This window comes from Caenorhabditis remanei, chromosome III, assembly GCF_010183535.1.
Source record: "Caenorhabditis remanei strain PX506 chromosome III, whole genome shotgun sequence".
Lineage (NCBI taxonomy): Eukaryota > Metazoa > Nematoda > Chromadorea > Rhabditida > Rhabditidae > Caenorhabditis > Caenorhabditis remanei.
The window spans coordinates 3,203,745-3,220,660 of NC_071330.1; the positions used below are offsets into that span (position 1 = coordinate 3,203,745).

At 39.3% G+C, this 16,916-nt stretch overlaps 1 protein-coding gene across 1 annotated transcript; it reads right to left on the reverse strand.

Annotated features, from left to right (window-relative positions):
- Positions 1–132: 132 nt before the first annotated feature.
- Positions 133–16,716, reverse strand: GCK72_008791 (uncharacterized protein; the record flags this gene model as incomplete). The annotated part of the gene is made up of 14 exons (XM_053727045.1): positions 133–226; positions 275–566; positions 2,235–2,762; positions 3,570–3,997; positions 4,598–7,428; positions 8,886–8,961; positions 9,004–9,090; positions 9,295–9,401; positions 9,448–9,637; positions 10,472–10,665; positions 12,957–13,791; positions 15,280–15,607; positions 16,364–16,601; positions 16,654–16,716. The coding sequence occupies 14 exons, from the start codon at positions 16,714–16,716 to the stop codon at positions 133–135; spliced, it is 6,291 nt and encodes a 2,096-aa protein (XP_053586622.1).
- Positions 16,717–16,916: the final 200 nt, after the last annotated feature.

A 16,916-nucleotide genomic window follows, 5' to 3' on the forward strand; every position in this document is an offset into this window, starting at 1 on the left:
AGGAATTGAGACCATGAAAAATGGAAAAAAGTAAGCATATAAAGTAAACTATACACCGAAGAACACCTAATCACTATATTATACACTGAAAAAATAAGTTAAAGAGGCAAGGAAAGTCAATAAATAATTGAATTAATAAGGGATTTCGTTCTGGAAATATTGCAATTGATCGTACATCTTCGAGCGAATGTTCAGGAAGCAGTTGGTGATTACAGAGTGCATATATCTGAAAATTTCAGCCTTTTTTTTTCTAAAAAATGCTTTATTTCCCTACTTGGCCGCATCTTTTTCATTCATATCCGGCGCGAATCGTGCTCTCAACTGGTTGATTGTCTTTCCTCGGAAACACGGAAGATGTGTGTCCAACATCAAAGAGACCAACGAGACGAACGATTTATGATAGGGACGGACTGCGAGATAGGCGTGAACACAGAGAGATGCGAATTGACGGAATGGAGCTGCTTCCATCTTCCCGCCCATTATCGCCACCATCTCTTCGCTGAGTTTGAAGTCGGGTTCGAAGCCCAGATTTCCTCCTGGACTGCTTTCGAACATGAATCCGAAATCTGGAAAGAGATATTTGGTTGAATGAGGAAAACATTTAACAACACGAAAAATAGTATTTTTCAAATTCTTGACAATTTTCAAGTTTCTCGCTAAATAGTATAAACACGGCATGCTTCTTACAGCCGCGCTCTATCGAAACGGAAGAAAGTTGTGTGAGAAATTGAGAAACTAAGAGAAAAAGAGACATTTTTCAAGGTCATTTCGGTGGAGCGCAGTTGTAAGAACTGTGCCGAGCTAATAGTACAACCTCGCCATATTTTCACATGTGCGCTCTACCGAACCCATAATTTCTTAATCTCGGTAGAGCGAGTTTACATAAACTTTTTGCCTTTCTTGTAAAGCTACCGTAGTCCAGGGATTATTGTAGCTACCGTAACACCTTAAAACGATCTTTTGAAGAATTTCGGTAGGGCGAGGTTGCAATACCGTAATCCCCCCCCCCCCCCTAGCGTTCGTTTTCTGGGTTACGGTAGCTACAATAACTCTACAGTATCAGGTTCGGTAGAGCGAATTTGTAAAAACTGCGCAAAAACTGCACAGGGCACGCTTTTTACAACTGCGCTCTACCGAAACCCAAGAAAATAGTGTGCGAAAGTGAGAAACTCAGAGAAAAAGATACTTTTTCAAGGACATTTCGGTGGAGCGCGGTTGTAATAAGCGTGCCGTCCTAATAGGAAATTTTCACGTTTCTGAAGAAAAGTATCTTAAAGATTAAGAATTTTAAAATTTAAACATCTAGAAGTTTGCTTTTTGCATAATTGCAAAATACGAAAAATTTTGAAAAAATAAGATTTTTGTATTAAAAAAGTTTCAAATTTTAACAAAAGTACAATTTTTGAAACTGAAAATCTATTATTAGCACGGCACGCTTCTTACAACCGCGCTCTACCGAAACCGAATAAAATAGTGTGGGAAATTGAGAGACTCAGAGAAAAAGAGACATTTTTCGAGGGCATTTCGGTAGAGCGCAGTTGTAAGCACTGTGCCGATCTATTAGCTTGGCACAGTTCTTACAACTGCGCTCCATTGAAATCCCCTTGAAAAATGTCTCTTTTTCTCTGAGTCTCTCAGTTTCCCACACTATTTTCTTCGGTTTCGGTAGAGCGCGGTTGTAAGAACTGTGCCGTGCTAATAATAGCACAACACGTTTTTTACAACTGCGCCCTTTCGAAATCTCTTGATTCATCTTCAATGGAGCGCGGTTACAAAATCCTAGCTGTTTTAATAGATTCAACGAATAAATGTTGAAAAGATTGAATTTTAGAAGTCTGAAATAATAATTTTAAAAAATTGTACTCAAAACTCGGCGGTAGTTGATTTTAGGAAAAAAAAGGTTTTTATGAAATTCTAGTATTTTGAAACAGTTGGAAATATGAATACTTTTGAGTAAGAATTTTTCAAAATTTTCACAAAAAATAGATTTTTTTCAGTAAAAACTCTCAATTTTCAAAATTTTTTCTAAAAGTTGAATTTCCATTCTAAATCTGTCTGTTTTAGACATTTTTTCTTATGGAACTTATGAAATTTTGGAATACAGTAAGCTGCCAAAAATCCCAAAAATGTATCAAAAAGTTCAAAATTTCTACGTTTTTCAGTAAGAATTTTTCACAAAAATTTACTTTTTTCTCATAAAATTGAATAAAATTCAATATTCTTCTTCTTCTCACCAATATGTATAATATGTCCATCCAAATCGATCATAATATTTCCATTATGTCGATCCTTGATTTGCAGCAAAAAGCTGAAAACCGAGTAGGCGGCCATACTCCTCACAAAATTGCGTCTCGCCTCTTGGAACGTCTCACTACTCTCATCTCCGTACTGCGTCTTAAAATACTCGTACAATCCGAAATCAGTCTGTCGTCCCAACTGATCACGACTCTTCGAATTGGGTACACACTCGATAACTCCACATCCTGGTGACGTGGCAACCACTCTATACGGGAATACTCTGACTGGAAGACCAAGCCCCGCCCACACATTCTTCATGAGTTGCATCAACTGAAGAGCCAACATATCCTGACGAACGTCGTCTCCAACTTTGAAAATTGCCGCCTGCCAACACACTCGACTGTCTTGAACTTTTCGAAGTTTCTCCAAATCGGCGTCTGTTGATTTCTCTTCTTTTTCAGATTGAGCTTGTAGTCCGATTCGTTCGAGTTCTCGGACTCCACATCGTTTCACACGGAATCGTGCTGAAATTTTAAGAAATTTGGATATAAATTTGAAACTTTTAAATGAAAAATTGACGGAAATCCTTTCTATGAATCTGGAAGTTGCCTGGCGTACCTTTGGCGCGTAATTCATAAAACTAAAACCATATTAGGTCCGCACAGTGCTTACAACTGCGCTCCAACGAAATCGCCATGAAAAATGTCTTTTTTTCTCTGAATCTCTCAATTTTGCACACAATTTTCTTCCGTTTCGGTAGAGCGCGGTAGTAAGAAGCGTGCCGTGCTAATATTTGTGACTGGTTTCTACTCGAATCCCCAGTTTGAAATTTGAAATTCCATTTTCCGGATTTTTGAGTAAATTTTGAACTTTTTGGATCAAAACTTGAACAGTAGCAGTTTTTAGAGGGTTGTAACGTGAAGTTTTGATTTAAAAAAGTGCAAAATTTACTCAAAAATCCGGAAAAGGACAAGTAAATTTAATTCGAATAAAAAAAGGAATTTCGAACAGATGAAGATTTTCGAATCAGTCCGAAACCAGTTACAAATACGCGCCAAAGGTACGCCAGACAACTAGTTTTCTCCAAGATTCATTAAAAAAGGAATTTTTGAAATTTTTTTATTAAAAATAAGGATTTTTTGTCAATGTTTCATTAAAACCAGGATTTTTGTTAATTATTCATTAAAAAAAGAATTTTTGTTAGTTTTTCATCTGAATTTTTTTTCTTCTCCTATTTTGTTAGAGAGCCTGCTCAAATCAGTTCAAACATAAGATCTTCATTCTCATATATTTCGCGCCCAACGCGCGCCAGACTCCCAAGTTTTTCTTACCCAAAAACGGTGCCTTCGCCGCCGACTGCATTGGTGTTCCAGATGAATAATCCAAATCCAGAAGAACCGCTTCAGGATTCGACGGCAAATACGTGATCGTCTCAATCTTGACATCAGCCAACGCCTTCAGACACGCCTTCTTTCGAGCATCGCCTTTCGGGAAAGGCTTGATAGTTCCAGATATAGCAGTGAGTTGATGGAACAACTTGAATTCTGCCTCGTGGAAACGACGGGCGGCTCCTTCCAATTGAGAGATTATCTTTTGCATTATGTCATTCAACGGGTCGAATAGAGCACTGTCTTTTATCTTGCTCTCCTCGTCGGTGTACATATTTGTTTGCATATTCCAGATGAGTTGATGGGCAAGGAGTTGAGAGTGTCCAGCTAACCAGATCATCAATTCTGAAATGTATCCCATCGTGTCGTATCTGAAATTCAGAGTTTTCAATGAAATAAAAACCATAAAAACAGCATTTGCGACGAATAAAAATAGTTTGTTGCTGATTAAAAATTAGCTATTTTTTCCCGTGGTTTATTAGCTCGGCGCAGTTCTTACAACTCTGGCGCCCCTTTGACGCATTTTCAGCCAGAATTAGATCAAAAAGCGCCAACGGTACGCCAGACTATGGCTGCCAATCTGTGAGACATCGAAACCCCGAATCTGGGGCGCCTTTGACGCATTTTCAGCATGAATTAGATCAGAAAGCTCCAAAGATGCGCCAGATTCAAGTTCCTGTCCACGTCTCGGTTCGTTTGATGTCTCTGATGCTAGAATGCCATTATAACATCATGATTTTCACAATCGCGCTCTACCGAAACTGAAAATTAGGATTCCGATAGAGCGTAGTTGTCTATAGTTTCGCAATCGTGCTCTATTGAAATCCCCGAAATTTTCCAGTGGAGCGCGGATACGAAAATCGTGTCGTTTTTTTGAGTTCCTGTCTATATGTCTGCATGGTAGTCTGTTTGTCCACATGTCTCCGATTTTCTATTCTGTCTGTCTGTCTGTCTGTTTGTCCCCTCCTCACCTAACAGCCTGCACAATTTGCGGTATGTACATCAACAACGCGTCCGCCGGATAACTTCTCAATACTCTCACAGCATACTGCATAGAAATCGGATGAGTCGGGTACTGTCTCGGTGTCAGAAGAGACAACGCCATGACTGGTGAGCAGCGTGCCCAAGTGAGTACATGTGACATGTCTGCTGTCTCAAAAACCGTCGATCCATTTCCAAGGAATAATGGGAGTGCTTCAGGGATATGAGCGACAAGTTCCGGTTGTGATCTAACAAGCCCTTCGACACATTTGATGAGATCTTCTGATCCTCGGAATCTCGATGGCAACTGGATAGCGAGTTCAGGCGAAATACTCCAAGCGAGTTCAGCCTGTTCCCTCCAAATCTTCTTCTTCTTATTCTCCGAACTACTTCCTCCAGTTCCCTGAATATCCAGAATCTGAGATCTCAAAAATTGCTCCGATTCCAGCGTGCAATCCTCCTGAGCCAAAGCAAGTGGGTGGAGCCAAGCGGAGAGCCGTTCAATCTCGTTAGCCACTAGAAGCATCAGCATGTTCCTCTGCTTCATCCATGTCTTGATCCTCCGATCCTCCTCAATCGAGAGTTTTGCCTCAATCGATTTTCCACTTCGAATCGACGCCGTCGCAGCAGCGATAGACTTCTGAGAAAGAGTAAGAGTATTCGCGTAGTTTGTAGTCGGGGGAAGCATCAAAGTGGTAGTCGGTGTTCCATTGGTTCCAGTTGATATCGATCCACCGGCAGTCACCAATAAACTCTTCTCAAATGCGGTTTGCATATGTGACATTGTACTGGACATCACTATATTCTTATCGGTTTTCGCCATAGTCTCCTTGATCATATAATGCTTGTCACTCTTCAAATGATCGAAGAACTTCGCCAACAATCTAATATCCTCTCTAAGAGCCTCCTCCGCTTGAGTTGGACCTTGCGGTGCCATTGTGAAGTAGTGGAAGGCTGATGAGTAGACACGTTGGCGAATGAGCACATTCGTTGGGCGGAGCAAACAAGCATCTTGTTGAACCATTCCGAGTACACATGATAGCAAACGGAATCTTACTCCGACCGCTTCGATTCCACGTGTCACTTGATTAATCGTCTCTCTTTTGGTAGTTCCAGTAAGGTTAGAGGTGTTGCAGGCGGTTGATCCATGAAGGTGTCCGGTTCCAATTTGAGCGGATAGCGTTTGTGAAAACATCATTTCAAGTACATCCAACTGCTCACGTGATGAGTACGACGCAACGTCACACCGTTCCCCAATGAACTCTATCCATTCTCGATGTGGTCGGAAATTCGCGGATGGTGGAGGCCGCTCGACTTGTCTGCATAGCGGAGATAAACTCATATCAACATTTTCTTTCTCGAATAATCCCAAACCAAATCTACACGAGTCGGCGAACGCTCTAGCCTGTTCATGGAGAAACAAGCTATGTGCTTCTGGACGAGCACTCAACAACCAGTTCCAAGCCATCGTACACAAAGAGATGGTGGATTCAGTGAAGTTGTGGAGGGGTGTACGGACGAGAAGTGTGAGAATCCGCTCGTTGAGGCAGCGAAGACTAACGAAAAGAGCAGTGAGCAACAACACCGCTTGCTCCATCTCGTTATCTTTTCCACTTTTGCAAGCTCTCTGGAAATCCTTTTCCAGCCTGTCAATCAACTTGTTCTCCGCAGTCACTTGATCTATATCTCCACTCAACGTCGTCGCCAACATTCCCTTCACTTGTCCCAAATAATTACTTCTTTTGTAGAGAGAAGTCAGATATGATCCACTTTTCCCTTTGCCTTCACTGGTCGCATCTATAGCCAACTGCATCGCCGCATCCCTTTCAGACCCGAATTTCGATACATATTCCAGCAAGTTGCTGTGAGTTGACGCGGGTGCCCACATCAACGCTTCCTTCAGAATCTGCTTGACTCTCATGGAGAAGTCCTTAACAACAGCACGACGTCCTTCTATAGAATCCTGAAGTTGGATTGTCCACCCCTTCTCGAATCCCTCAATTGTGAACTGTGGCTCTCGGCACGTCGGATCCTTCAAAAGATTGTCTTCAAGTTCCTGAAGAAGACGGAGGATTGTGGTAAGGACCTCGGTGTTCCATAGAAGATACGGGAAGGCTTTGACAAGTTGAGACAAGCAGGCATCAGCCACTTTCCGCACTTCTCTCAAATGATGATTGAATTTGAAGAGAAGAAACTGGGCGTGCCAGACCAAGGCCTCTTCAGTCGGCTCATCATTATCCCGTCGTTTCATCATCTTCTCACACCAACTCAGAAAGATACGGGGAGCCGCTGCAAGCATACAAGTCCATAGTCCAGATTTATCTTTCCTAACAGTCTTATCCTCGATATATTTGAAGAATGAGCTGAATGCATCCACATGGTTTGCATGAATTAGTCTCATTGATTCCATCCGATGAACTGATAACAGATATGTGCAATTGGCGAAATCGAATCGATTTATCAATGGAACAGCCTCCGCCTGATGACTCAACTCTGCCAATACCGTATTCCTCATCTCTTGGAGTTCTTGCGGAGAGATGGAATCCGATCGGATCGCCGCGTTGTCGATCAATTCCGATCTCAAATTCTCCGTCGCAATCAGTACGGGCGTCTTCGTCGCCGTTTCACAAACCGCATTATACCACTCTTCAGGCCACAAACTAGACGATTCCACATCGAATCCGAGTACGGTACAGTAGAACCAAAAGTCTCTGAATAGTGATCGAAGCTTCGGTGTCGGCTCGGAAATCGGTTGCATTCGTCGGAGAAGCGACGCGATTTTTGGCATCAAGACTCCAAGATTTCCAGCGCTTGTTGACATCTGAAAATTAGTATTAAGGTGGGGGATTACTGTAACCAAGACTACAAACTACAGACTACAAATACTACAATGCGTTGTTATCGTATAGGGATAGCGGTGTAAGTGAAGGAAGTGATCGATTTTCTCGCATAAAATGCATATTTTTCAGACAAAAAGCTCAAATAAGGAATCACAACAGTGAGGTATTAAAGGACAATCACGAGAAAAAAAATGAATGCTGGTTTGATTAAAATAAAATTTAAAATGCAAAATAGCAATTATCACACCTTGACGGAGTTTACGGAAGTGGACAGTGCCACTATAGTCAGCTGCAAATTATTAGAGCGGATAGAGGGAGAAAATGAATAAATAATGGCAATTCAAATGTGATTAGAAAAATATAAATGGGAGATGTGGGATGGGGGAAAGTACAGTACTTTCAGAATTGTCTGCGAGTCAATCCAAAAAAAATCGAGTCTTGGGGCGCCTTCGACGCGTTTTTCTTATCAAAATCAAAAAAAAAATCGAGTCTGGGGCGCCTCCGACGCGTTTTTCTTGTCAAAATCGCAGAAAATCGAGTCTGGGGCGCCTTGGACGCGTTCTACTTGTCAAAATCGAAAAAAACCGAGTCTGGAGCACCTCCGACGCGTTTTTTTGTCAAAATCGCAGAAAATCGAGTTTGGGGCTCTTCCGACGCGTTTTTCTTATCAAAATCGCAAAAATCGAGTCTGGGGCGCCTCCGACGCGTTTTTCTTATTAAAACCGCCGAAAATCGAGTCTGGGGCGCCTTGGACGCGTTTTTCTTATCAAAATCGCCAAAAATTGAGTCTGGGGCGCCTTTTCTTGTTAAAATCAGAGAATATACTATTTTTTACAGAAAATGTACATTTTTGTTCTGAATTAATTACAGAGTTAGATTAAAACTATACCTAGAATCAGGTTTTTTCAGACGAAATTTTGGAGATTTTGATTGGAAAACCCAAAAAACTAAAGATTTGAAATTTTTTAATCAAAAAAATGGGAGTTATCTGGCCTCCGAATGACAAATATCTGTGTGTCTGTATGCCAGGATGTCCGCTGCTCCAGAATCATCCGTATATGGAAAATCTCAAATAGGAATCGCCCTAATCATAGTTCATTCTAATTCAGACGATTCATTTGATCATTATGATTTTCAAGATTCTCAGGATGCTGCACTTTTCGAGCTTTTCCGAAGAAAATCACGAATTTTAGCAATTTTGAACGAAAAATACATCTAAATCGTCTAAAAAGTGAAAAAATCACGATTTTCGGCACAATTTTTGCGGAAAAATAGGAAAAAAACTATTTTGGCTGATATCTGTTTGTCAGTTACAGGATTTCAGATTATTGATATGCAGGCCTCAAACATACTGTACTTTTCCCAAAACCCTCATCTCTCTTGTTAGAATTCTCATTTAAAAAAAGTCCAAAGCCACACAAAAAATTGGATCCCTTACCTTCACAGTACTCTTCGAAACCTTCTCTCCAACACGTCTTCCCTCGATTCCAAGCTGGACAAATAGCTCGAGAAGTCTTTAAAAAAATCTATTAGCGAAGCTGAAACTCTGACTATACCTAACGAGCAACGTCATCTTGTCATCCTCATTCTTCACACCGATCGCCATTCGACTCATCGCCATATCGACCGCCAGGGAGACGTGTCTGGAAGCACTTTTGAGTTGTATTTTTTTGAACAAAGAGTTGAATTATATTAGCACAGTTCTTACAACTGCGCTCTGCCGAAATCCCCTTTGAAAAATGTCTCTTTTTCTCAGAGTCTCTCAATTTCACCCACAATTTCCTAGAATTTCGGTAGAGCGCGGTTGTAAGAAGTGTGCCGATGAGCTTTAAACTATGAATACATACGTGTATCTCTGATCATTCGAGTCGTTATTCCCCTGACTGTACACTCGATTCGACGATTCTATGCATATCTGGGTGAACAGTTTCCACACGTTCTCGTAGATTGATCTCTGCAAAAAATTTCAAAAAAGCGTCAATTTTTTTGTTGATTTTTACCGCTCCAGCAATCCACATCTCCGCCAGACACCTAATCATCGTCACATCCAATTGAGACGGTGGATTCGCGAATCGTTGCAAATAGATTTGCACAACCATTTCAGGAACCTCTACAGCTGTCGAATCAACAAGTCCCACACCGATTCCACCGAGTGTTTGAATCGCATTCTCGCATACCAGCGAGACAACACTGAAATTATTTTAATGAGTTTTGAGGAAAGTTGATTAGGGAGTATTCCAGGCTTAACTCAGTCTTTCAAATTGGCTCATACCCTATTAAGTACTTTTAAACACGCTGATTCCGAATATGTGATCCAATTTTGAAGGAGGCTTCACTGAACTGAGATATAGTCATTTTAAGTCATTTCCAGTACAAAAATTGCATTTTTCAAGAGACTCAAAGCCAATTTTGGACCCAAGAAGGTTGAAAAAGCATATTAGGACGTTCGCTGATTAAAAACTTGTCCAAAATGAAAGTGATCAAATAATTTTTCTGAAAACTTTTTTCAATCAGTAAACGTTCCTAGTATGCTTTTTCAACTTTCCATTACAAGTATTACACAGAAAAAATTGGAAAATTTGGGTCTAAAATTGATTTTGATTCTCCTGAAAAATGCAATTTTGTACTGAAAATTACTTAAAATGCATATATCTCGATTCTGTGAACTATTCTTTAAAATTGGATCATATATTCAGAATCAGCGAGTTGAAAAGTACAGGGTATGTGCCAATTTGAAAGGCGGAGTCACGTCGGGAACATTCCCTAGTGAATCTGGAATTAAAGATGAAGCATTATCAATAGCATGCCCACGCATTCATGGTATTACAGCGAGAATCCGTATGTTACAATACCAAGGAAGAAAAGAAACTAAAGGAGTAAGGAGGTAAACACACTCATTACCTGAAATCGGGGTGGATTGGTCTGTAGGAAATTTAAAAATTAAAATTTTTTGATGCGAAAATTATTCAAAACAACGGCACTACCGTAACCTCATCAAAACCTCTAGAACAAAACTAAACTCACAAATTATTTGCATTGGAACAAACGAAAAGTTTGGTTGAAAGTCCTGCCAGACACTGTTGAACACTGTCACTTTCCATTCGGATCGATGATTTCAGTGCTCGACAAATTGCTTTTATCGCGGAGTTACGGAGGGAGTCGAGGACTAATTTACGTTTTGAGGTGGCGTCATTCAGGTTGTTGCTCGATTTTGAGTTCTGGAAACGAAACTTTTGGTTATGAGATGAGAAATTTTCAGCCAAAAACGGTACTTGTCCGTTTTAGAACTTCATGAAACTGTAATAAACAACAATTCGAAAGAGTTGGGAAACTGCGGGCCGACTGAAAAATTTTCCACAGTCCTGTCCGGTCTGCTCGCCGGCCCGGCTCCTGTAGAAATGTAAAATTCAGAGTTGCAACGGGCCGGGCCGGGCCGAAATCAGAATTTCTCCGGCCCGGCCCGGCCCGGTTCGGCCCGGATTTTCAGTACTAAAAAAATTCAAATTTTTTTTTTCGAAATTTTTCCGATTTTTTTGGAAAAATTTTTATAGGGGGACACAACTACTTCTAAACTGAGGATTTTTGATATGAATCGATTTAGAAAGCCAGGAAAAAGATAAATTTCTTTTGGTTTCATGTCTGAAAATGTGTCTAAAGCGAGTTATGAGACCTCAAAATGTCAAAAATCGATGCTGGTCGTGCACTTTTTCAGAACATTTTAATAGAAATTCTCCTCGTCGTACACCTCAAAGCAATATTTTCAAAAGTTCTCAAGAAAAAATTCGAAAAATGAACATTTATGAATGCATTTCATGCTCAGATGACGAGAATTTCTATTGAAATGTACTGAAAAAAATGACGACGGGGAGCGATTTTTGGAATTTTAAGGTCTTATAACTCGCTTAAAACTGATTTTTTTATATTCTTGAGAAAAAATTTGGAAAATTTTCAGACAAAAAAATTATAGAAAAAAGTTCTAGTGAAAAAAATTCAAAAATTCAAATCCGGCCCGATCCGGGCCGGGCCGGGCTGAAACCGGGCCGGGCCGGGCCGGCCCGGCGGGCCAGCCCGAAATTTTGCAAGTATGGTAAAATTATTGAAAAAATTGTGATTCAAATTTTCGACTATGTTTGAAATATCGATAAAAACTGAAGCGTACGAGAATTTTGGAGCATTTTGACTATTTTTAAATGAAAATTTCGTAAAAACATGTGAAAAAATTGGGCACATTTTTTGAATCTGGGCCGGTCCGAGATTTCCCAACCCTACAATTCGGTGTAATTAGATCTAGATGAATCTGATTCATATCAGTCCTTAATTGAGCTGTTCACGGGCTCCCACATAGCGAAAAAGAACTGCAAGAAAAGTTATGCCGATTTTATCACAACTCAATTCTTTTATTTTTTTTTGCATTGAAAATCCAGTAATTCCAGCTTTTTAAACGTCGCAACCCATCAGAATTGTAGAAAATGAAATTCTCTATCGAAAAAGCTTTAAAAACGTGAATATTGGTGAGAAATAGACTTTTTTGATACAGAAAAACTGATTTTCAGCCATTTCAGCCATTTTCCAAAATTCCAACAGTTTCAGAGTATCCTCAAGAACATTATGTACAATTTTTATCAGAAAAGGTTTTGCCAAAAAAGTAATACCAATTTTTCTGAAAATCGGTTTTTCTGCATCAAAATAGTTATTTTCTGTCCAAAATTCACGTTTTTTTTAGCTCATTCGACCAGTGTGTCTTCTCAAGAGAAAATTCTCGAGAAAAGGAATTCTCGAGAAATTCTCGAGAGATCTCTCGAGAGATTTCTCGAGAAATTCTCGAGACACTCTCGAGAATTCTCGAGAAAATTCTCGAGAAATCTCTCGAGAATTTCTCGAGAATTCTCGAGAATCTCGAGAATAGGTTTTTGAAAATTTTGTTTACTATTTATGGCGCGGTGCGGAATTTCGGAGTGTCGTTGTTTTTTTTTGTCAAATATTTGTATTATTAAAGGTTTATTGACAAAAATATAGTTTATCCATTAGTTATTATTGACATTTTTCTCGATTTAATGAACTCGGTTCTCTTGTTAAAAATGAATCTCTTTCAATTTAATCTCAATCTCTATTACACTTGTTCACATACTTATTTTAGTAAAATTGGTTTTTTGTGAGTTTTTCGTGAATTCACTCCTCGAGAAAAATTTCTCGAGAATTCTCGAGAATTCTCGAGAAATCTCTCGAGAACGTTCTCGAGAATTCTCGAGAAATCTCTCGAGAGATCTCTCGAGAATTTCTCGAGAATTCTCGAGAAATTCTCGAGAACTCTCTCGAGAATTTTCTCGAGAATTTTCTTGAGACCGTCTCGAGAAGACACACTGCATTCGACAGAGAATTTCATTTTTTACAATTCTGATAAGTTGCAAGTTTTTAAAAGCAAAAAATACTGCATTTTCAATGCAAAAATTAAAAGAAGTTATTTTTCGCTGTGTGGAAGAGATCGTGCTGTTCTTCCGAAATCCCTCACCTGAATAACATCTCCAGCTGATTTCCCCCTCTCCAGTGTACTATCCGACGCTAATTTCGTCAACATCGGCGCCGGTTCCAACAGAAATCTTTGCAAATTCTGATTCACCGCCGTCGTCGCAACAGCTGGAAACTTTTCCGCCAGTGTCGCCATGCTTGAAATTGCTTTCAAATACAACGGCAGCTGAGAGATAATCGTTCTTTGTGACTGATTTGCGAATAATCGAGTGATGATTTCAGTGCATATCGTATCCGCATCGATGTCATCAACAGCAGCCCACGCGATTAGTTGAAGGGATACTGTAGCGGATTGGATGTTCAGTTTTTGTCGGGAAACTTCTGAACTCAATGTCATCGTTGGTTCAGAAGAGTGTTGAAGTCCTTGAAGTTCAGAATCCAATCTTTGCAGCGCTGACTTTGAAAAAATGCTGATTTCCTTCGCAAACTTCTCGGAAACCGGGCTTTTCTCCTCGTCTTTCGACACTTCATACGGTCCAAGTACATCTTTCAGAAGAGTCAAACAGCACAAATTCACAATTTCCGACATTGATTTATATGGATTTCTCTTAACTGATCCTCCATTTTGGAATATATCTCCAGAAATCACATCAAGAGTTTCGAGAAATTTCGAATCCATGAGTCGTTGAACCGAATCAAATAACTTCTCCAGATCCTGAGCACACATTTCCAGTTTGAGACCTCCAGTGAAATTATGGACAAGAAACGAGGCGCCGAGTTTATTATACATTCGAATGAGACGAGTCTTGTCGAGGAGAATCGCTTCTGAATTCTCTGGAGTGTCGAATGTGAACTCGTCGCTGCTGATTCGATGAAGACTGGAATTTCTCAGATATGTTTTCAGAAAAATGTGATTTTCCTAGTTTTGAGGAGAAAAAGAAAAACGTCACACGGTCTCCCACACTGCGAAAAAGAACTGCAAGAAACGTGAAGCCGTTATTTTCACGTTTTAATTCAATTCTTCTATTTTTTGCACTGAAAATGCAGAATTTTGAGGTTTTCAGACGTCGCAATGGATGAAGAAGGGTCCCATCCATCAGAATTGTGGAAAATCAAATTCTCAGTTTTATGAGTGAAAAAACGTGAATTTCAGAAAAAAAAAACAACTTTTTTGATACAGAAAAACCGATTTTCCGAAAAATTGGTATAACTTTTTTGGCAGAAAACGTTTTCTAATAAAAATTGCACATAAAAAAAGAAGAAGATATTTTCAGCAATTTCAGCCAACAATTCTTCAAAAAATTGTAACAGTTTAAGAACGTTTTCAGAAACATGAAGTTTCCAGTCATTTCAGCTATTATTTCAGCTTTTTCTAAACGTTGTAATGGTTTCAGAGCATCCTAAAGTACATACTGTGCAATTCTGATCAGAAAACATTTTCTGCCAAAAAAAGTCATGCTCATTTTTCTGAAAATCGGTTTTTCTGTATCTAAGTCAAATTCAGACCAAAAATCACGTTTTTTGGTTCATAAGATAGAGAATTTAATTTTACACAATTCTGATGTATGGGATCTTTTTTCACCCATTACAACGTCTGAAAACCTGAAAATACTGGATTTCCATTGCAAAAAATAAAATAATTGAATTAAAACGTGAAAAAATCGGTTTCACGTTTCTTGCAGGGCCCATAATCCAAGGGTACATCGAAAAAGGGTACATCTATGAAAAATTTGATCATAGGGTACATTGAATCAAAGGGTACATCGAGGAGCTATGATCATGGGGTACACCCATAGCGTTATCATAGGGTACATCGAGTCAGAATTTTCATAAAATTTCAGAAGTTTCACAGTTTTCATCAATTTCTGATAAAAACTTTACAGATGTAGTTCGAGGAACATATTACTGCTCTTTGAGAAGGGATGACATAATAAGATTTAGCATTTAAGAAGATGCTTGAATCAATAATAGAAACTCCAATATGATCATCTTGCAAATGGTTATTAGAGTAATTTATATGTATATCATCCTTCTCAAAGAGCAGTAATATGTTCCTCGAACTACATCTGTAAAGTTTTTATCAGAAATTGATGAAAACTGTGAGACTTCTGAAATTTTATAAAAATTCTGACTAGATGTACCCCATGATTATAGCTCCTCGATGTACCCTAAGATTCACTGTACCCTTTGATTCAATGTACCCTATGATCACGATGTACCCTTTTTCGATGTACCTTTGGATTATGAGCCTTCTTGCAGTTCTTTTTTGCAGTGTGGGAGACCGTGCGTCGTAGGGATTCTGTTTTCAGTCGTTTTTAAACACCATTAGAACCATTTCGCGGCCATTTTTCAGTTTAAAAACCTACCAATCCTCTGCTTTATTTCCTTTCAACTTCTTCGTCTCATCCATCGGTAACGGAAAAATCAACGAGATCAGCGGAGTATCATAATCTGTGGAAAACCTCCCAATCGATCGAGTCAATCCCAAAACATAGCACATCAGTTTAACCACATGCGAGTAGTTGTGTTCCAGATTCTCCTCATCATCGAACAAATCGTATACAGCTGAAACTGCACACGCGAGAGCATCCGTCTGTGCAGCGATGATTTGATCTCGGTAACGTGGAAGATGGGCGGCCAAGTCGGAGAGAGATGTGTTGAAACAGAAGGAGAATTGCTCTTGGATTGGGATTCCTGGAAAAGGGAAAATTTTATTTAAAAAAAATTTCAATTGTAAGTGAGTTTTTAGTGATTTTTTAGTCGGAAAACTTCTGAATTCAGTTTCTTTTTTTTTGCTTTTATACTGGAAAGCGCGTCCAACGCGCCCCAGACTCGATTTTTTGCGATCTTGACAAGAAAAAACGCGTCCAGCGCGCCCCAGACTCTATTTCTGCGATTTTTACACAAAAAAAACGCGTCGGAGGCGCCCCTGACTCGATTTTTTTGCGATTTTGACAAGAAAAAACGCGTCCAACGCGACCCAGACTCGATTTTTTCGATTTTTTCGTTTTTAACGAGACTTCTGAATTCAGTTTTTTTCAGATGAAAGCTGGAGTCCTTGAAGTTCTGACTTCGAAAAAATGCTGATCTCCTTTGCAAAATTCTCCGAAACTGGACTTTTCTCCTGGTCTTTCGACACTTCATACGGTCTCATCAGTGTCAAACAGCACAAATTCACAATTTCCGACATTGATTTATATGGATTTCTCTTAACTGATCCTCCATTTTGGAATATATCACCAAAATTCGCATCAGGAAATTCGAGAAATTTCGAATCCATGAGTCATTGGATCTCGAACACACATTTCTAATTTGAGTTTTTGAGTTTTTCAATGAAGATATGAATTTCATTTTGCGGATTTTCTGACATTTCTTTTGGGATTTCACAAACTTTTTCCCAATTTTCAGTGTTTTTTAAAGCAAAAATCTACCATTTCCTCTAAAACTCACTATCAGATTTATTCAGCAGCCCATCATCAATCCATTTCATATGCGGAAGAGCACTCAGAGCTCGGAGCAACATTGGAACCAGTTCATCAGCGAATTTTCCATGACTATTCAGTAGAAAATTGGCGATTCCTATCAGGGAACATCTGACATTATGACTGAGCGGCTGGGATTCGAATTGCTCTTCCTTATCATCCAGTGCCAAAAGTTGAAAGATTTGCGAGAGTTTTGTGTTTTCATTCTATAATTTTAAAAAATTTCAAAAATTTCAAAAAATAAAACAAAAAACTCACTTTAGCAATACAAACTGCTAAACATTGTTTATTAGTGAACACAAAATCCTCGATATCCCTCATTTTCCGCCAACAACCGAAACTATCGACGAATTCCAGCACATTTATCGGAAAAAGAACCGGAAAAAAGATGGAAAATTGGTTGATGGATGAGGAGAGAGCGTGTTGAAAGAGGAGACGCAGAGTAGGTGGCTGGGGGTCGAAGTTTATTGGGAATCTAGTCCAGGAGAGGGAAATTTGAGGAAAAAGAGAGAAAAATAAGC